Source organism: Mastigoproctus giganteus, chromosome 8 (assembly GCF_048544385.1).
Source record: "Mastigoproctus giganteus isolate SK-2022 chromosome 8, ASM4854438v1, whole genome shotgun sequence".
NCBI lineage: Eukaryota > Metazoa > Arthropoda > Arachnida > Uropygi > Thelyphonidae > Mastigoproctus > Mastigoproctus giganteus.
The window spans coordinates 71,104,656-71,125,602 of NC_143582.1; the positions used below are offsets into that span (position 1 = coordinate 71,104,656).

At 36.6% G+C, this 20,947-nt stretch overlaps 1 protein-coding gene across 1 annotated transcript in view; it reads left to right on the top strand.

Annotated features, from left to right (window-relative positions):
- LOC150081619 (uncharacterized) overlaps positions 1-20,947 on the top strand; it is a 264,024-nt gene that overhangs the window by 132,736 nt on the left and 110,341 nt on the right. The window contains exons 4-5 of the mRNA XM_090380266.1: positions 2,950-3,038; positions 10,304-10,439. Coding sequence (XP_090236392.1) covers positions 2,950-3,038; positions 10,304-10,439 — 225 coding nt within the window. The remainder of the gene's footprint in view (positions 1-2,949; positions 3,039-10,303; positions 10,440-20,947) is intronic.

A 20,947-nucleotide genomic window follows, 5' to 3' on the forward strand; every position in this document is an offset into this window, starting at 1 on the left:
GTTTTCTGAATAGTGCAGACAGGCTGCCAGAGCAGGTCATGGAGTGTTGTCAATGATACACATGAATTTTGTTAGAGAAAAGAGGTGATTAACCCTTTGTATAAGGGAATGGTCAGGCCATGCCTTGAGTACTGCGTACAGGTCTGGTGGCCTCATTTTAGGAAGGATGTAGAGTTGCTTTAACGAGTACAGAGAAGGGCTACAACATTGATGAGGGGAACGAAAGGGTCCTCTTACCAAGAAAGGCTTCAGTTGATCTGAGGGTGATCTGTTTGAGGTGTAAAAAGCCTGGAATGGTTTGAGCAAGCTCAATGCTGATAGGATTCTTCCTCTTGCATGAGATTACATGCCCGAGGGGACATAAATTCAAATTTTGGAAAGATAGTTGTAGAAGAGTTGTGCGGAAATTTGCCTTTAGCTAGCGGGTAATTGATTGCTGGAACAAACTTTCATTTTTTTTGTTGTGGAAGTTGATAGCTGAAATAAATTGAAGGAGGAACAGGACAAACTTTTAGAGGGAATGGATGTGTGAAATGGGTTTTTTTTTTTTTTTTTTTCTGGCTGATGCTGTATAAGCTTGCCTTCTTGCATCACATGCCTCGGAGGGCATGTAATGAAGGATCATCAGCACTGCACCACCATTTAACCCTCAAGCAGCTTTTTCCAGAATGTATAGATTTTACTCTTGAACACCATTTATGTGTTAGTACTTTTAATATCCTGACTGGCTCATAATGTAATACACTCAGCCAGATTTTCTCTGACAAAGGCAACATCAGAAATTTTCAATTTTTTAAATGTTTAATGTTTAAATTTTTAAAAATTTTACTTTTGATTTTATAGATAAATGTTTGTTTCTTTACCAGTTTTTAATGAGATTTATTTGTTTTTAGCTTTTATATATATTTGACTGAGTGCAACTTTTGTGTATACAGTAAACCCTTGATTTAACACCCTAATAGGGGTGTCCATTAATGCTGAAAGTCCATTAAATCGAATGTAACCGGGGGGGAGGGGGGGAGCATTTTTTATTGTTCTTAATGTTAAAAAAAAAGCTTTAATACAATATACAGTACTGTAAAATATAAAATTATGTTGCAATTTGGCCTTTGATTTATGGATATCCAAAACAGTTTTTTATGCAGTAAATTTCACAAATGTGCTACTAAGACACCTTTCTGATTTCTCAATTAGCTCTAATTTATGTGCCACATAAATTAGAGCTAATTCTTTTAACTCCTCTATCACTTGATGCTATTTTAAATTTTAAGGATTCCAAAATTATATAATAAATAGTCACAATTCAGAAATCACAGAAACACTCTGTATACAACCTGACCGCGCGATAGTTTGAGGCAGACTGAGACCGAAACAAAGAGAGTTGGTAGACCTGCAGTTTAGTGTCCCAAGTCACGTTCAGCTCGCAAGTCACCCCCTGCTCTTATCTCTAATCTGGGAAAACCTATTTGAGCACGTTTTCAGAAAGAATAAAAAAAAATTTCCTGAATTTGATTATAAAAATAAAAGTAGGTAATTATCAAAACAATAATGAAATAGGTAATTATTATTAATTTTTAATTAATAATAACACTGAAGTTTTGTATGGTCGAGATTAATATGTACATTTCTATATTATTATTTGTCCGGCCTGTTAAATCCAAAATCCGTTAAATCAGGGTCCATTAAATCGAAGGTTTGCTGTATATATATATATAATTTTTGATATAGTGATTTATCTGTTGGTTACCCAAAAAATAAGCCACCATGATTTTTCTTTTATATATTAATCTTGGACTTAGTACATAATGGCTGTTGCTGCCAATCTCCCACAAAACAGTAAATCAATCACCTCCCCTCTTCTCTCTCTTTCTCTCATCTTCACCATTCTTTTAAACACTAGGTTTTGCTTTCATTAACCAACAGTATAGAAGCATTTGTGTTGAACGCTCATGTGCGGGACCGGTGCTATGGATTTTAGGAAAGGCCAAACTTCCCTTGGAGTTTTGGGGGCTCTGACTTTATGATTTGCCTAGGATGCCAGTTGCTCGTGGCTAATCTAGCGCCAGCCCTGCTCATGTGGCATATTGAATGTAATTACTCATACCTCCTGATGTAAAAAAAATAATATTGACAATATTTATTCATTCATTTCTCTTTTATTCTTTATATCAAAATAAAAATAAGTGGCTGGTTAACCAATCCCTTGTACATTGCTATGTATTAATATTTTGCATTAATTGATTTTTCTCATATTTAGCAATACTATAATCACTATAAAATTAAACCTTCTAATGGGAGCAGTTGTGTAACAAAATTTTAACTGAACTGGTTTCTAATGTGACCATGAACTGTGATGGTTTGTAATCATGTAACTGGAGGAATCTCACAAAGTTTCAGGAAAAAATTGATGACAATATTAGGGCTGTCTTTTGGTGTTCACATGCTCAGGTTCTCTTTATTCTGGGGTCTCGCTGCATTATATCAAATGTATTAAAATGGCCCTGCCTTAAATGTAATTCCTTGTATTTAAAGAAATTCAAAAGCATTTCTATAAATTTAGTTTTGAAGTTATTTCCACAACACTTGTTCCAGTGCTAACTTTCTCACAATATATACTTTGATGTGGTTAATGACTGCTAACAGAAAAAGCCAAAGGGAGAATTTATTTGTGTTTAAAATTAATTTGTAGAATTTTATTTTTGGAATAAAAATCATTGAATCTTATTGTTTTAGGTTCTTATTTTTTCATAGGCTCCAAAAACTTGCTTTATAAGCCCTAAGTATAGTAGAAAAGATGGTCCTGAGGAGCAAGGGAGATTGGTTTTATGTTATCAGCTTAGTAATTTTGTTCTAAGATTTCCCTTGTCAAAATAAGTAATGGAATTATGATTCATGCACCTTGGCAGAATTTTGTATTTCATTTTAAATGTATACATTTCTCTTTTCCAGAATGGACATGTAATGATTCAAGGAGTCCAAGTGGGACAAATACTAATGTGTTTGTACCTATTCCAAACAGTTCTAAAGCAGATTTCAAGGTATGTTAAATTCCTGAAATGTTTCATTGATAGCTCATTTAATTGTGTTCTAATTTTATTTATACAAAAATTGAAATTAAAACTTAATATTCAATCTTTATATTCTGTGCTCCCGAGAAATAGAGGACCCAGCTATTCTCACTCCTCCAAGAAGGTCACATATTGTATTACTGTTGTGGTAACAGGGAAGACTGCTTTGGACTAATTGAAACCAAATCAGTGCAGCATCGTGAGTGCAGTGCACTCCCAGAAAAATCAGGTTTGGCTTATTTGAGTTGTCTGCTTCTCAGCAGAAAAACTGAAAATGAGTGCGAATCGCAATTATATTGCATATTGGCAAAGAAGGTCAAATTTTTTGGCCAGCAAATGTGGTGGGAAAACTAGACATTACATAGCCAGTTGTTTCTCAGACATAAAGCTGAAATTTCTGGCACAGGTAAATAGTAAAAGAGACATCAAATTGCACTTTTCTATTACTATTGTTCATATCTCTCTCTCTCTCTCTCTCTCTCTCTCTCTCTCTCTCTCTCTCTCTCTCACACTCACTCACTCATGCATTACAGTGTATATTGTGCTATTATGATGGTATGGGATGTGGTTTATCTGCTCTATCTATTGACAGAGCTGTGTTTCTCATTGGGTCATAGTTTCACTTCCTGGGGATATAAATGTATCTCAGGCTTTTCATTTTTAACTTTAAAAAGTTTGCTTGATGCCTCTGACACATTAAGCTTTGAATGCACTTGGAAGTGATGTAGCATTATGCATGTAAGCATTCAAAAAGGCACCAAAGAATGACTGCCCATATGTGTTAACTCTGCTGTAACACATATGGGCAGTCATTCTTAAGTGGTCAATAAACAAGTTTTGTAAAAGTAAAGGTGCATGAAATGAATTGCTCGATATTAGTACAAATTGAACTCTGCTATTTGCAGCTATGCCTGGTTTTTGTTTATAGGCCTGGTACACAGTTTTATTTGTTCTTTGTTTATGTCGAGGTTAGTTTATGTAAATGGAATAAACTTTTAATAAAATTGAGGTTGTTCTGATTTACAGCTCAGCACCAAAATAAGTATTTGGTTTTAGCTGTGAATTCCAGACTTTTGCTTTCTACCTAATATTTTTGAATTGTCAGAATGTTGTTGTCCCTTAACATTCCAAAAATTACATCACACTGGATAAACTCTCTCAAATATCGGTGGTAGCAAACGTGTTAAGTGAAGTAAACTTGTGACGAGAACATAATGACAGAGCTAGTATAACATTTTTTTTAAAAGAGACCCCTACCTGAAACTGTTTCCTTTCCAACCAATGACTGAAGTATTCGGAACTTATGATAACTACAATATGATGACTAAAGAATAAAACAAAAATTGGAGTAGAACTAAGACAAAAATACTGGGTGGTTTTTCAAGAGCTGTAGTTTTTGACAACAGTGTGCAGCTACTGTGTGCTGCTTGCTAGCATTTTTGCATGTTCAACTCCAGTGATAGTGTAACTGCACACGTAGCAATAGGCAGTCAATGACATTTGATTGTTTCCTGAAACATTACCTGTTGAAAAAAGTTATTGTCTTCTTTAAATTGCAAGGTATAAATTAAAACTTTATCTTATATATTAGTGAATTTTGCTAACTTAACTCTACGAAGTGTGACAGTAAAGTTCCCAGACTGGTGCAGTAAAAAGAACACAAAGCGATGGAGCTGAAAAGTGGTTTTATTTTTATTCAAAGTAATTATCACCTGATTGAATGCCCTTATTACACCATTAAGTTTCTGAAAAGAGTCAACAAAGGTGTTCAGAGAGATGATGATCAGTTCAGTGGTTGTGTTCTTTACATCCTCAACATCCCAAAATCTCTTTCCTTTTAGGACAGTTTTCACCTTGGTAAATAGGAAGAAGTCCACTGGTGCTAGATCAGAAGTAGGGAGGATGGTGATCTGTACAATGCCATATTTCATCAGAAATGTTTTCACGAAAAGTGTGGAATGGATGCAGGCATTGTTGTTCAACAAGAACCAGCTGCCTTTCCCTAGAAATTGTGGACTCATCTAGGAAATGCACTTCAATAGTCTTTGAAGCACCTGTATGTAGAACACAACATTAACTCTTCAGGTAGAAATTCCTTGTGAATTACACTCCATTTGTCGATAAACATGATCAGCATGACCTTTATTATTATTATTATTATTATTGCTCTTATATTTCTACCTGATTTGGGGTTCCACCTCGTCACGGGTAATGCTACCAAGTGCACAGGGTGGTTGTTGTTATGTCTGGTGTTACTGTTGGTCAAGGAACTCTGACTATCCTACAGTGTTAAGGATTGCAACTTTCTGGAGTTCCTTGTAGGTGTTCACTGGGAGACCTATAGGCTGTTATGTAGTCTTTGGCACCATACCTGTGGCTGATACAATGATCGGGATGGTCATAACTTGTTGCATATGTGACATCTCTTTGATCTCCTGTCTTAGGTTTGTGTACTTCCTGATTTTTTTCCCCATGAGTTTTCTGCAGATTGCCAGCGTTGGGTACTGCTATGTCAATCAGATAGGTAGACTTTTCCTTCTTGTCCACAAGGGTTATGTCTGGTCTGTTGTGCGGGATTGTCTTATCCATTATTATGGCACGTTCCCAGTGCAGCTTGTGGATTGGGTTCTCTAGTACTGCCTGGGGTTCATACTTGTAGTATGGTACACTATCTTTCAGCTGGTGTTTCCTTGCTAGCTTCTTCTTCTTCTGCTTCTTCATATGGTGCAAGGAAGCCTGAGGCGTATACTGCATCAGCCAAAAAAAAAAAATATTTGAGTTACCCTGAGAGAGAGAGAGAGAGAGAGAGAGAGAGAGAGAGAGAGAGAGAGAGAGAGAGAGAGAGAGAGAGAGAATAATATCCAGCTCAGGACCCTGGGTGTGCCAAGCCCATATTCACCAGATGTGAGCCTGTGAAGGAATCCTGGGCTTCTGTAAATAAAACTTTTTTTTGGGACTTGGTTATTATTTTGAAGTCCACTGCATACTCTGACACACTTAATCTCTGGACTGTACTGAAATACCCAATACTTGTCTCCAGTGACAGTTCATTTGAGGAAATTAGGATTGTCTTGATAAATCTGGATGGTCTTCGCATGATGACACTCTGTTGCTTCTGTGAGGCTGTGTGGCATAAATCTTGCACAGATCTTTCTTTTCCCTAAATATTCTTGCAGAATATGACAAATCATCTCCTTATTCGTATCAAACTCATCAGCCATCATTCTGAGGGTAAGATGATGATTGCTTATTGCAATTTCCTGAACTTATGCAACTCTCCTAATTTTGAGAGGTTGACAGATGCCCACTTCTTGGACCATCGTAAACATCTTCACATCCATCTGTGAACCACTTATACCATTAAAACACATTGGTATGCCTTAATGTTTCATCTCCATAAATATTTTTTAAATTTCATACTGTTCTGTTGCATCTTTTTCCAGTTTAAAGCAGAATTTGATATTCGTTCATTGCCCTGTTGAACATTAGTGCTACTAATGAAACTGGTTGTTACTTGCAAACTGTCAGCTTACTGGACAATCTCTGTACCACCATCTATTGGAGGAAGTTTGGACTACAGTGTACTACTTCTGTTTATTTTCAGGCTCATTAAACATGGCTGCAACAGCACTAGTCCGTGAACTTTATTGCTATACATTGTATGTAACAGTTTAATTACACTCCTGGCCAAAAGTATTGCAAGTTGCTATTCATGTATATTAAAATTTAAGATTATTTTAGAAAAATGTAATTTTTTGTTAAAACATTTCTCCAGCTTAATTTTAAAATTTCTCATAGTATGCCATCAACATGCGTATTGCATCATCCCATATTGCACATGATTGCATCATCCTTAAATTTGAGCTATAAATAGCAGATCAGTCAGTAGTGAAAGTTAGGTGCTAATGATAGGGGGTTGCATAATTTCTGTTCAAATGGCTAAGTTAACATCAAGAAAACATAAAGCTGTTATAACGATGCACATTGGAGGGCATTACCAATGGTAGAATAGCTAATCAATGCCAGTGTTCAGATGCTACCATTTCCAGATTGTTGAAATGATTTAGGGATGAAGGAACTATAGAAAGGAAGGCTAGAAGTGGCCATCCTAGGATTTCTTCTGTTTGGGAAATGAGAATTCTAAAAAAGATTGTCATAAGAATCGTAATTCAGCTGATGCAAGCAGCAGGACTGTTTGCGGAAGACTCGTTTAAGTGGGGTATAAAGCTGATAGACCCAAGAAGAAGTCTCTTTTGTCTAAAACTATGATTAAAAATGTCTCAGACGCCACAAAAACTGGTCTGTAGAACAATGGAGAAAAGATATTTTCAGTGATGGAAGTTGCTTTTCACTGCAGTTAGATGCACCATTATTAGTTCGCTGCAAAAGCAACAAAGGAATACTTCTACAGTCTTGTTTTGACCTAAAAACATTGTTTCAATAACAATATGGGGCTACATGTCATACAAAGGCACAGGATGGCTTCATTTTGTTCAAAATACAATGAATGCAGAACAGTACATTGGAGTCCTGAATAGTTAGCTTCTCCACACTGAAAATGAACATTTCTTATTATCAGAATGAATTTTACACCATGCCACATGGCTAAAAGGGTAAATTTTCATGTTCTGTTATCTGTTCTTCATATATTTTTGATTAACATGGTTGTAAACAAATTAACTTTAATATTAGGTAATAGAAGAAATGACAAAAAAAGCATTACAGTCCTTCGATATCCTGGAAATTCAACTAATCCAATAGAGAACCTTTGGAAGGAAATTGGCAGAAAAAATTCCGAACACTATCCAAAAATAAGAGTCAGCTTATTAAAGTGAATGAAATCATCATGAAATCACTGAAAAATTGTGCTGATATCTGGTGGATTAAATGTGTAGAAGAGTAAACACTATTATTAAAGCTAAAAGTAGCCCAAAAAATTACAAATGCCCAGTTTATAACTTAAATGCATTGCACTTTGATTTTTGTCATGTTTTTACAGTACTATAGTTTTCTGTAATTATCCACAATGCAATGTACTGAGTAGCACAATATTCTTTTTTAGTATTATATATGCTGTTACTTTAAAATGATATAAAAATGCTGTAAGGATAATTCATAATTTTATAACATTCATTTTGTATTGTTTCTATAAATTAAAATTTATGATATCTATGCAGCTACATGAATAATGTTGAGTAAAGTACATTAAAAATATCTAGAATACCTAATTTTTGCCCTCTTGCAATATTTTTGGTCAAGAGTGTAATTACAATATGTTAGGTTAAGGAATAATATAAATGAGATGCTCACATCAATTGGACCATGTGGCAAACTGCAGTCATTTGCACTTTGTTTTACAGACCATTCCAAACGTGACATATCAACCTGAGTCTGGACTCAGGTGCAGTGTAATTTTTATATTTTTTTAAGTAACTTTCTTATTTTGCTGTTTTCATTTTGATTCCCTTTCTCTTTGTGAGCTCAGGGCCTTGGTGCAGCCAAACTGTCTTTCACTTTCGGATGATTCATGACTGTCAATGAGCATGTAGTTGTTTGCTGATAGACCATTAAGATCTGGAAAAAGTTAATAAAATTTTATCAAATAAAGCACTTGGCAAAGTGCCTATGTGTTGCCCTGGGTGGCATTTTTCCATCATAAATAATAAGTCTTATGGGGAGCCTTTCTCTGTCTGCTTTAACATTGCCAAAGATGGATGAGGGATAGATTTGAAGTTATTGTGATTGAGATAGTGGTGTGTTTCTCGATTTTTGTTCTGTGAAGAGGTCATTGAATATCACTGTAATCTTTCTTCAGTGGTTTGTGTGTGTGTGTTAGTTATTTGGTTTTTAGGAGCATTAGCAACTAAGGCCATATTGCTCCGGGATATGCGGCGGTCATTTCCTGACCTTTCCGCATCCTCCGTATTTGGTGATGACGGGCTCGAACGCCGGTCTAATCAAGAAGCGTGTGCTACGCACTGCTGCTCCTTCCCACCTGGCTATGGAGGCGCCTGTGTGTGTGTTTTTCAGGATTTTCTAGCAAGGTGCAGTATCAAATCTGGTATAATCAAAGGGCCCCCCCCATGTGGAATGAAGGCATATGGAGTGCTTGATTTTTAAATATTAGATAGCATTAGCATTAGTAGAGGCATATGATGCAAGAAAGAAAGCTTATGCAGCATCAGCCAAAAAAAAAAAAAAAAAATCCACTTCACCCTTCCGTTTGTTCGAATGGAGGGATCGAGTTGGGCCTTGAACTATCTAGTATTTGACACCATGAAACAGAATTATTTTCCCACCCCCATCTCTTTGTCAGCAGAGTAATAAACTAGACAAGGGATGGTGATTCAGTGGCATGCATAGGTAAATATAGGAGCACACTGACATCCACAAATAGTTTTATATCATTAAAAAAAAACATTTTTTACTTGAAGACATTTATTTTATAATCTGTCACTCATATCAGTAACAGAAGTGGCCCTAGACAATCTGTCAGAAATTGCATTCTAAGCAAGTCATGCAATTGTGTTCTCACCCAAACCCAAGGATAGGTGCAGGCTAAAAATTTTTGGCACCCTAGTCAATTGCCTAGTTGGCCTACATGGATATCTGCTACTATCCTGGTTTAGGAGAAAAGGATTGGCCAAAAATAATGATCATCACCTTTCCAGTGCAATTCGGAGCTAAAAAAAGTTCCTATTCTAGTACTCCCGCAGGGGGGATAAATCTGAACAATATCTTACAGGGGATTCTACTTGTAAGATAACATGTGAATAATGAAAAACTGAGATTGGTTGGTCTTATATAAAATTGAGAGATTGCATCGAAGAATACTTCAAAAATATCAGGTTACGGAGAATGACGGACATAGTGATTATGCTATTTATAAGCGGGACATTATTGGTGGGGGGGAGAAACAGTACTGAAGGTTGATTTTAATTCAGAAATTGACGATACAACGACAAAATGAGAAGAAATGAGATTACTTAGCCAAACTACATTTAACTGATTTCTGTTATCCAAAAACTGGTGTGGTTTTTTTTCTTTTCTTTCTTCTGAATAACAAAAGAAATAAATTGCTAAATAAATTATATACTCTTTCATGCCACAACAAAGGTTAGTGGCTTTCTATGTAAATTTTACTTTGATTTTTTTTCATTTACTGAAATACAATCTTCACTTTGAATTATTCATTATAACAATTTAAAATGATAATATACAAATTTGTGGTCTAGGAACAGGAAGAAAGGAATGTGTCTCATGTTACTCTTGATACTTTACATTTTTCAAATTATTGCAAAAGTAAGGATCCTTCCATTTTACCAGCTATTGATGTAGATAGGAGTAGCGAGAAAATTACTACTGAAATAGGTAGAATTTGCTTATTTTCTTCATAGTTTTTTAATATAAATGTACATTTTCTGTATTTTCTATTACTGTGTTATGTGTAATAAAATTCACTTGTTTATAAATTGCATACCATTTATTTATAAATATTGTACATATTTTAAAATCAGTTTATTTTATAAAATAAATTAAATCTGAAACTAATTTTAATAAATAATTTTTTTAAAATAATAACAATTTAAGAAAATTGTAAGATTAGGAAAGATCCCACTATAAAGAACTCTCAGTATCAGCAATAGAATCATTATTTTGCCAGAAGTATATTTTATTTAAAATAACAGTGCGTTTTATTTACACAGCTTATATTTTAAGTTTTTATTTTATTTTATATATATATATATATATATATTTATTTGTTTCATTTATTTATTTAATTCATACAGTATATTTTATTTAAAATATACTGCGTGAAGGGGGCTCTCCATTTTATGCAGAAGTAGGAAATGGTATAAGAGACAGCACAAGACTGCTTAGAAAAAATGTATGGATATTTGTTTCTGAACTAAGGCTAATTTGTATGAATTGATTTTGGGAATGGGGAATTATTATTAACATTTGACTTTTCAGGAACTGCCTTGCTCGTTTTCTCTGGGGCCGCAACATATTAAAAAGGATATTAATCAGTAAGTTAAGATATATGAATTAAAAGTGACAAAATAATAAAACAATTTATAATAAGCTTTATTATAATTTTTTATTATTATTTATGTATATAAACGCGTACATAACGACTATTGTTTATAAGGATAATTGAGTGGAGGGATAAATACTTTATAATTTATAGTATAATACAGAAAATCTCTATTAAAACGTTTCATAATTATAAATTATATAACACCCACCGATTTACCTTTCTAGTACAGAGTAGCTATTTATGTATGTATGTATATACATATATAAATTTTATTTTATTATTTTACTATGTTTTTTATTTTTATATTTATATACTTTATTATAATTTATACATAAAGGTTTCATTTTATTATAATTATTTTAATTTATATTAACCTTTATATCTTAACTAACTGATTAATATCCTTTAATATATTCAGCCTCAGAAGGGGGGCAAGCAGATCCTAAAATGTCAGGTGATAATAATAACCCGATCCTCCCCTCCCTCCCCTTGGCGTCTCCGTAGCCAGGTGGGAAGGAGCAGCAGTGTGTAGTACATGCTTCTTGATTAGACCGGGGTTCGAGCCCATCACCACCAAATACGGAGGATGCGGAAAGATCAGGGAATGACCACTGCATATCCTGGAGCAATATGGCCTTAATTGCTAATGCTCCTAAAAACCAAATAACAAACAAACAAAAAAAAACCTCCCCTCCCCCACTGAATCGTTTCATGTGAATTCAGTTCAGAAATTAGTTAATTAGTTCAGAATAAATATCCACATGTTCCTTTGCACAATCTTGTGTTTTCTCTTATATCATAACTTTATTTTCAAGAAAATTGCGGAGAGGATTAGGCAGGTGAACTACTTTGAGAGCCTAGAATAGGAACAAAGAGTTATTTGTATGTAAATATGAAGTAGAAAAGAATAAACCAGGGTAGGACTGCTCAGTGAAGATGGTACAATCAGAGATAATCCAGCTTATTTGCATGAGTTGAATAGACACTTTATACAAATATTCACAGTTGAAGGTCCCCTTTTGAGCAGGGGTATATCTCTGCACTGCAAGATGTGATTAGCATTAGCAAAGGCAGATTATGCAAGAAAGAAAACTTATATAGCATCAACAAAAAAAAGAAAAGAAAACCCTTATTTCACAGATCCACTCGCTCCAAATGTTTGTCAAGTTCTGCCTTGAATCTATTTAAGCTATCAACTTCTACAACAACAACAGATGGAAGTTTGTTCCAGCAATCACCCACCCGCTGGCTAAAGGCAAACTTCTGCACATCTATCCTACAACCGTCTTTCCTCAATTTGTATTTATCCCCTCTCAGGTGATTGTTCTGAGCAAGAGGAAGAATCCCGTCAGCATTGAGCATGCTCAAATCATTCAAGGCTTTATACACCTCAATCAGATCACCTCATATGTGCCTAGTCTCCAGACACTATAATTTGCAAAACTTAAGCCTTTCTTTGTAAGAGCAACCCTTTGTTCCATTCACTAATCTTGTTGCCCTTCTTTGTACTCGTTCCAACAGCTCTACATCCTTCTTAAAATGAGGCCTCCAGACCTGTATACAGTACTCAAGGTGTGGCCTGACCATTGCCTTATACAAGGGGATAATCACCTCCTTATCCCTGCTAGAAAAATTCCTGTATATCATTGACAAGACACCATGAGCTACTCTTACAGACCGTCTGCACTGCTCAGAAAACTTCATTCAAGGCTTTATACACCTCAATCAGATCACCTCATATGTGCCTAGTCTCCAGACACTATAATTTGCAAAACTTAAGCCTTTCTTTGTAAGAGCAACCCTTTGTTCCATTCACTAATCTTGTTGCCCTTCTTTGTACTCGTTCCAACAGCTCTACATCCTTCTTAAAATGAGGCCTCCAGACCTGTACAGTACTCAAGGTGTGGCCTGACCATTGCCTTATACAAGGGGATAATCACCTCCTTATCCCTGCTAGAAAAATTCCTGTATATCATTGACAAGACACCATGAGCTACTCTTACAGACCGTCTGCACTGCTCAGAAAACTTCATTCAAGGCTTTATACACCTCAATCAGATCACCTCATATGTGCCTAGTCTCCAGACACTATAATTTGCAAAACTTAAGCCTTTCTTTGTAAGAGCAATCCTTTGTTCCATTCACTAATCTTGTTGCCCTTCTTTGTACTCGTTCCAACAGCTCTACATCCTTCTTAAAATGAGGCCTCCAGACCTGTATACAGTACTCAAGGTGTGGCCTGACCATTGCCTTATACAAGGGGATAATCACCTCCTTATCCCTGCTAGAAAAATTCCTGTATATCATTGACAAGACACCATGAGCTACTCTTACAGACCGTCTGCACTGCTCAGAAAACTTCATATCTGCCTCAAAATTACCCCCAGGTCCTTTTCATTTTCTACCAATGTCAGTGTGGTACCACAGAGTTGATATGTTACTCTGGGATTACTGCTTCCCATATGTAGTACTTTACATTTGTCAAGGCTAAACTTCATTTTCCACCTCTCAGCCCATCTGCTCAACTTTTCTAGATCCTGTTGCAGCAGTGTACTGTCATTAGTGTCATTAACAACCCTGCCAACCTTCATATCATCTGCAAACTTGGACATTAAGCCTGATACACTTATAAATACAGAAAACAACAATGGACCCAACATTGAACCCTGAGGGACTCCACTAATAACATTAGTCCACAATGAGCAGTGTCCATCGAATACCACTCTCTGTCTTCTCCCACTCAACCATCCCTTTATCCAGAGCAGTAATTTGCCTCCAATGCCACACTGCTCCAATTTGTGCAGCAATCTTCCATGTGCAACAGTATCAAAGGCTTTTATAAGATCCAAATATATGATATCAAAGTTATTCTTTGCATCCAGTTCCTTTGTGACTACATCATAGTATCCAATCAAATTAGTCAGACAAGACTTCCCCTTAACAAAACCATGCTGTGTCCGTGCTATAATTGAAGTCTTGTCTAGATGATCCTGTAGTGCTTCTTTAACCAGTGTCTCCATTACTTTTCCTGAAACAGAAGTTAAAGTACCAGATCTGTAATTACCTGTGCTTCCCTTTGATCCTCCTTTGTGGATTGGGGTCACATTTGCACATCTCCAGTCCATGGGTACCTACCCTGAGTCCAGGGAAGCACTCATAATTATGGCTAAGGGTATGTTTACTTCCTTTGCTGCCTCCTTTAATATAACTGGATAGATTCCATCCACCCTAGGTGCCTTTCTTGTGTTTATCTTCAACAATTTCTACTCCACTTTACTCTCAGTTATTACAAGATTCTCTAGCTTACTGCCAGAGTTGAATACACCTCTGGCATTCCCCTCCCTGAATAACTCATGTGTGAATGTCAATGCAGAATATTCATTCAGTTTGTTAGCTACCTAAGGAGGATCATCAACAGTTGAACCATCAATATCAAGGGGACCAATCTGAGTCATCCCCTTCCTTCTAGAGTTTACATAAGTAAAGAATTCTTTGCTGTTTTTCTTTGCATCCTTTGCCAAAGGTTTCTCGTAATCTGCCTTCGCCTGCCTAACCTCCTTTGTAGCTAGGTTGCAGACCAACTTATATCTATCATAGGCTTCTGTGTCACATGTTAATTTATATGTATTCCATGCATTTTTCTTCTCTGTCACATGTCTAATAAGTTCATCTGACATCCATTTAGGCCTAAATCTTGAACAATATTTTTTTGTTGGTATGAAAAGCCTAGTGGCATCCAAGATTAATTCTTTGAATGCTTCCCATTTTGAATTTGCTGTTGGTAACATCATCAGTTGGTTCCACCGTATAGAATTTAAATACTGTCTCAGACCACCGTAGTCACCTTTACGAAAGCAAAAACCCTTCCCTTTACCCTTGATGGTAGTTACCTCTTTGAGTAAATCCCACTTCAGCACACTGTAATCACTGCCACCTAGTGGTTCCTTTATCTGCAGATCCTTGATGCATGAAGAATCAATACTGATAATCAGATCAAGAGAATTACTCCTTTTAGTTGCCTCCCGAACACGCTGCTGTAGAAAACAATCATCCAATAAATCCAAAAAAGCCTTACTAATGTGTGAGTGACCAACCCACAAATTCTTGTCAATATCTGGGAAATTAAAATCCCCCATTATAAGATACACTAATTTACTGGCCCACTCTATTTCTCTGCACAATTGCTCCTTATACTCATCAGATTCATTAGGCCTATAACACACACCTACTCTCATTTTTCCTTTCTCAGTGCTTATGTATAGTTTCTACCAAACAGACTCAACATTGCATTGTCCATCAACATCAATTGGATGCACCTCCTTAGATTTTGTGTTTCTTAACTAACAGCATAACCCCCTCCTCCCCTCCTGTCTTGTCTATCCTTTCTGTACACATTGAACTCCCCAAATTCCAGTTCTGCACTTCTTATGTCTGTGTGACATCGTGTCTCTGATATCCCAACGGTATCTACCTTTGATGTCTTGACTAGCACTTCAAGCTCATCGAATTTATTAACTATACTCCTAGCATTGGTGTATGTGCAAGTATACACGCACCTGTTTCTACTCTTAGTTACCCGAACACAGTCCATGTATTCCTTGTTCCAATATGACTCCCAGCAGTCCTGGAAATTCCCATTGCCTTGCTTTCCAGGCTGCTGCCCAATTGCATTTCAAAAGAAGTAGTGCAAGAATCACTTTTACCTCTGCCAGCGGCTACTACTAATCTATTAGTCTGTGTATCCCCCCCAAGCTAGCAGTTTTCTGACCCACCTAACTCTGCCTCGATAGCATCAGCAAATATTCTTGCACCCTTCCTATTTAAGTGTATCCCATCCGTGTAGAAGCAGTGATATCGATATTACAGAGAGATGTTTAATAGAACACTGGGTACTGATGGTATTTATCCAGTCATATTGAAAGCATCCACAAAGGAGCATGCCAAACCTTTTGGATTAATCTCAAGGTTATTGTTGGACTCAAGGTAATCCTTTTTGTTTGGAGAAGTGCTAACATCTCCACCATTCTGCAGGAGGGAGCTAAGATTGAGATTGATAACTCTTGACTGTTCAGTTAAGTTGACTGGTAAGTAGACTATATCAGGGAATCTGAAGTCAAGGAAGCATTACAGAATTATCTTGAAGCATAATATATTGCCTGGGTCACTATGTGGCTTTGTAAAGTAGAAATTTTGTTTGACCATCGTGAAAACTATTTACATTCAAAACAATAATTGGATGCAGGAAACAGTTTTGACACTATGTACATTTAAGAAAACCATTTGAGACTGTTTTATATGGGATGTTACTGCATAAGCTGGAGCATGTGATTATGGGCAGCATCTTGAGGTGGATTAAAATGTAGCTGAAGGATAGATAAAAAGCAGAGGGGGTTGTTATAAATGGTCATTCTTCAGAGTGGGCCTTTCTGTTTTGGTGCCAGGGCCACTGAGTTTTTGATTTCCTTGAATGACATCTATGAGGGAAATAAAGGGAACAATGTTAGTTTGAGGAAGATGTGAAGGTGGGGAGGGTGGTTAACAATGCAAGTCAGGCTCTGTCTTTTCAGAATGAATTGAATAGGCTTCATGGATGGTCAGAGAAATGGCAGTTATATTTTAATACTGCCAAATGAAAGGATCTACTTATCATTGTTGTTCCATATTCTTGCCAGATCTATAGGGAAAGCAGTTTTTTCCCTTTAGCTCTATCTTCCACCATTCCTCTCTCTCTCAGCTCCAACCAACCAATCCAATGCCTTCTCTCTCTCTCTACATCACTCTTCACCTGTTCTTGCCATCTTCTTCTTCTTTGCCTTCCTCTAGTACCCTGTTTGGTATTCTACTGTCTTCCATTCTCTTTACATATCCAAACCATTTCACTCTGTTCCACTCATTCTTTTCTTGTAATCATTCTTCTCCCACCTTCTTCTAAATTTTTCCAAACTCCTCTCAAAAACTCATTTTTATTGCATGCATTCTGTTGATATCTTTTTCCTGTGTTAGCCACAGTTCTGATCCATAATTATTAGTACATAATGTGATTTATAGAGCCATCTTGCACTTCTCAGATACCTCCTTTCTCCAAATTTTTCTCTTTTACACAATTATTTTGTTTTTCTCTTTTACATAATTATTTTATTTTTCTCTTTTACACAATTATTTTATTTTTCTCTTTTACACAATTATTTTTTTTTCTCTTCTACACAATTATTTTATTTTTCTCTTTTATACAATTATAAAACATTCTTCCTTTATCTACTCTTCTACTTGTCTCGTTATCAATTCCCACTTCTTTTTATTACACTTCCTACATATCTGAAACTGGCCACTTCAATATTTTTCTCCCCCAGTTAAGGTTTAAGTTGTTCAGAACCTGAAGATACCATTAGCGAGGAGGAGCTTATGGAGGTGACATCAGACGTTGCTGATGACGAAAGAGAAGAGATCAGTGTGGAAATTCTTTCACAAGTGCAAGAGTTAGTAGAGATGGAGGTGTTCTCGGGGAAGGCCTTATCTAGTACTTCTCCAAGGTTTAGGTCATCGTCCCTCTTGAGCCTCCCGCAGAATTCTCAGAATTCTAAGGAAGCAAAGAAAAGGAAATCTAGAGCTGGTAATAGTTCTGGTAAGAAAGATAAAAGTAGCAGCAAAAGTACAGGTGGAGGACACAAGAGAAGGCGGAAGGATGGAAGCAAAGAAAGATCTAAATGTGCAGGGTTTGAGCATGTTAAAGAAATTCAAATTATTTTAAAAACATACCTATTTGACATGCACAGTAAAGTCCCAGCTGCTGCAATGAGGGTGATTTTGGACCTTTGGGATATCCTGGAAACAATAAGAGAATTCAGAGAACTTGTTAAAAGTTTGAATAAAAAAAAAAAGAAGCTATGACCTATGCCAAAGTTCTGCAAGAAGCAACAAAAGAGACAAAAACGGTTCCAAAAGTCCTATTAATAAAGGCTGCCAGCAATAGATTTAAAACAAGTTAAGAAGGAAATGCTAAAAGAGGTGAGACCTATGTTAAGTGATGTGAAAGTGAGAAATATTAGAACAATTAGGGATTGTGAAATTCTTGTGGAGGCAGAAGAGGATGATGCTAATGCTAAAATCAGAGAATGTTCAATGACTCAGGAGGTGGGCTTGAAGTTTATAATTCTAGAACCATTCATCACAAGAGTGGAAGTTTTTGATGTAGAAAAGAGATCCAACAAAATGGCTTTTTAGAATAGATATGGATTAAGAATTGTAAGGATTATGGTGTCTCAAGACACGATTTTGATGAAAGTATTAAGGTTATCTCTATAAATAAGGCAAAGAATGGTGATTTAGCAAATTGGGTATTGGAAGTCTGACCACAGGTGCGGAAAATCCTAAACAACAAAGGGAGATTGTGTGTATTCTGAATGGTGTATACATTCAAGAAAATTTTCTCACTGACTCAGTGCTATAAGTGTTTGATTTATGGCCATATTTCCAAGTATTGCAAAAGAGAAACTGTATGTGGCCATTGCCAGAATAGAGCATGTATATAAAGTTTGTGGTTATAAAAAGGATGATCCTGCTTGTAGTAATTGCAAGATTAGAAATAGACAATCTGCTCACACAGCAGTAGATAAAAAATGTCCAGAATATATATATATTTTTTTTTTATGAAAACCCCAAACACGAGAGAGATTGGAACCTATAGTACTTAGTACCGTGCTTGGGTTGGAGGTTGAGAAGACAAAAGAAGATATTTGTTGACATTGGACTTGAACTTCTGTAGATTGTAATTTTCAGGAAATACGTATGAAGGAAGGTTGTTCCAGAAAATGGCAGTTGAATGAATAAATGAGGAACATGAAAAGTTGGTTCTGTGGGTTTGAAGTTGGACAGTAAATGGATGTTGGCTGGTGATGGCACGTGTTCAGACTGTTTTGAAAGAGAGAGCAGGAATTATAGAATCCAATTCAGAAGAACAGTGCCCATGGAAGTATCTGTAGAAAAGGCATGCAACAGAAACAGTACTTCTATGAAGCAGAAATGAGTCATTAATTCACCTAACTGCCCTCTTCTGAATGGAATCTAGAAGCCTGAGAGGAGTTAGTTTTGGGGGCACCACCCCAGATGTGGGAACAATGTTCCATGGTAGGGTGGATTTGAGATTTTACAGAGTGAACAGCTGTTTGGAAGAAAAGTAACGCCGAGAGCGAAAGTGAAAACCAAGTTTTTTAGATGCAGAGGAAGCAATATTTGTAATGTGCTTGTGCCAAGAAAGATTAGAAGTCAGGGTAATCCCTAAAAGAGATATATCATCTTGCGATATATCAAAAGAGATATATCATCATCTAAAAGAGATATATCATATATAAGACAAGACTCAGTTTTTAAACAATTGAAATCAACAAAGTTGTCTTTGCCCCACTGGAGAATTACCTGGAGATCAGCATTTAAGGAATTGGTAGTGGATATTCGGGAATTTGAAGCTGATTGAGCAGGGCAAGGTTTTTCAAACTGGAAAGTGGAATGCAATGTGCTATCATCGGCAAAACTATGGATAGGATTTCCAGTCAATGGAAGAAGGTCATTAATATACAAGAGGAAAAGAGTGGGGGAAAGAAATGAACCTTGGGGGGGACACCAGCATTAGTGGAGAAATTAGAAGACAGAGAGCCATCTACCATTACCCTCAGTGAGCGATCAGGAAGAAAACTGGATAACCAATTACAAAAAACAGTTGGGAAACCATAAGATGGAAACTTGTTTAGAAGACCTTTATGTCAAACACGATCGAAAGCCTTTGAGATGTGAAGAGCAACTGCTTATGTTTCACTGAACTTTTCTATCGAATTTGTCCATAAATGGATAACATAAGCCAGAATATCACCAGTGGATCGACACTGACAGAATCCATTCTAGCAGTCGTTGATCAGACAGAAGGTTTCTAGGTAGTTTAAGAGTTGGCGGTTAATTGATTTAGCATTAGCATTAGCATTAGTAGAGGCATATGATGCAAGAAAGCAAGCTTATTCAGCATCAGCCAAAAAAAAAAAAAAAAAAACCCTCTCCCATTTCACCCCTCCGTTCGTTCGAAATACCTGTCCAGTTGAGCTTTAAATTTGTTTAGACTATCAACTTCAACAACAAGTGATGGAAGTCGGTTCCACCAACCAACCACCCGCTGGCCAAAGGCAAATTTCCGCACATCTATCCGACATCCGTCCTTCCTCAATTTGAATTTATGCCCTCTGAGGTGATTATTCTGAGAAAGATGAAGAATCCCATTGGCATTGAGCATGCTCAAACCATTCAAAGCCTTATACACCTCTATCAGATCACCTCGCCGGTGCCTAGTCTCCAGACTCTGTAATTTGCAAAACTTAAGCCTTTCTTCGTAAGAGCAACCCTTTGTTCCATTTACTAATCTTGTTGCCCTTCTCTGTACCCGTTCCAGCAGCTCTACATCCTTCTTGAAATGAGGCCTCCAGACCTGTATACAGTACTCAAGATGTGGCCTAACCATTGCCTTATACAAGGGAATAATCACCTCCTTATCCCTGCTAGAAAAATTACTGTATATCATTGACAAGACACCATGAGCTACTCTTGCAGCTCGTCTGCACTGCTCAGAGAACTTCATATCTGCCTGCACAATTACCCCCAGGTCCTTTTCATTCTCCACCACTGTCAGTGTAGTACCGCAGAGTTAATACATTGCTCTGGGGTTACTGTTACCCATATGTAGTACTTTACATTTGTCAATGTTAAACTTCATTTGCCACCTCTCAGCCCATCTGTTCAACCTTTCCAGATCCTGTTGCAGCAGCATAGCGTCAGTAGTGTCCTTAACGACCCTGCCAAC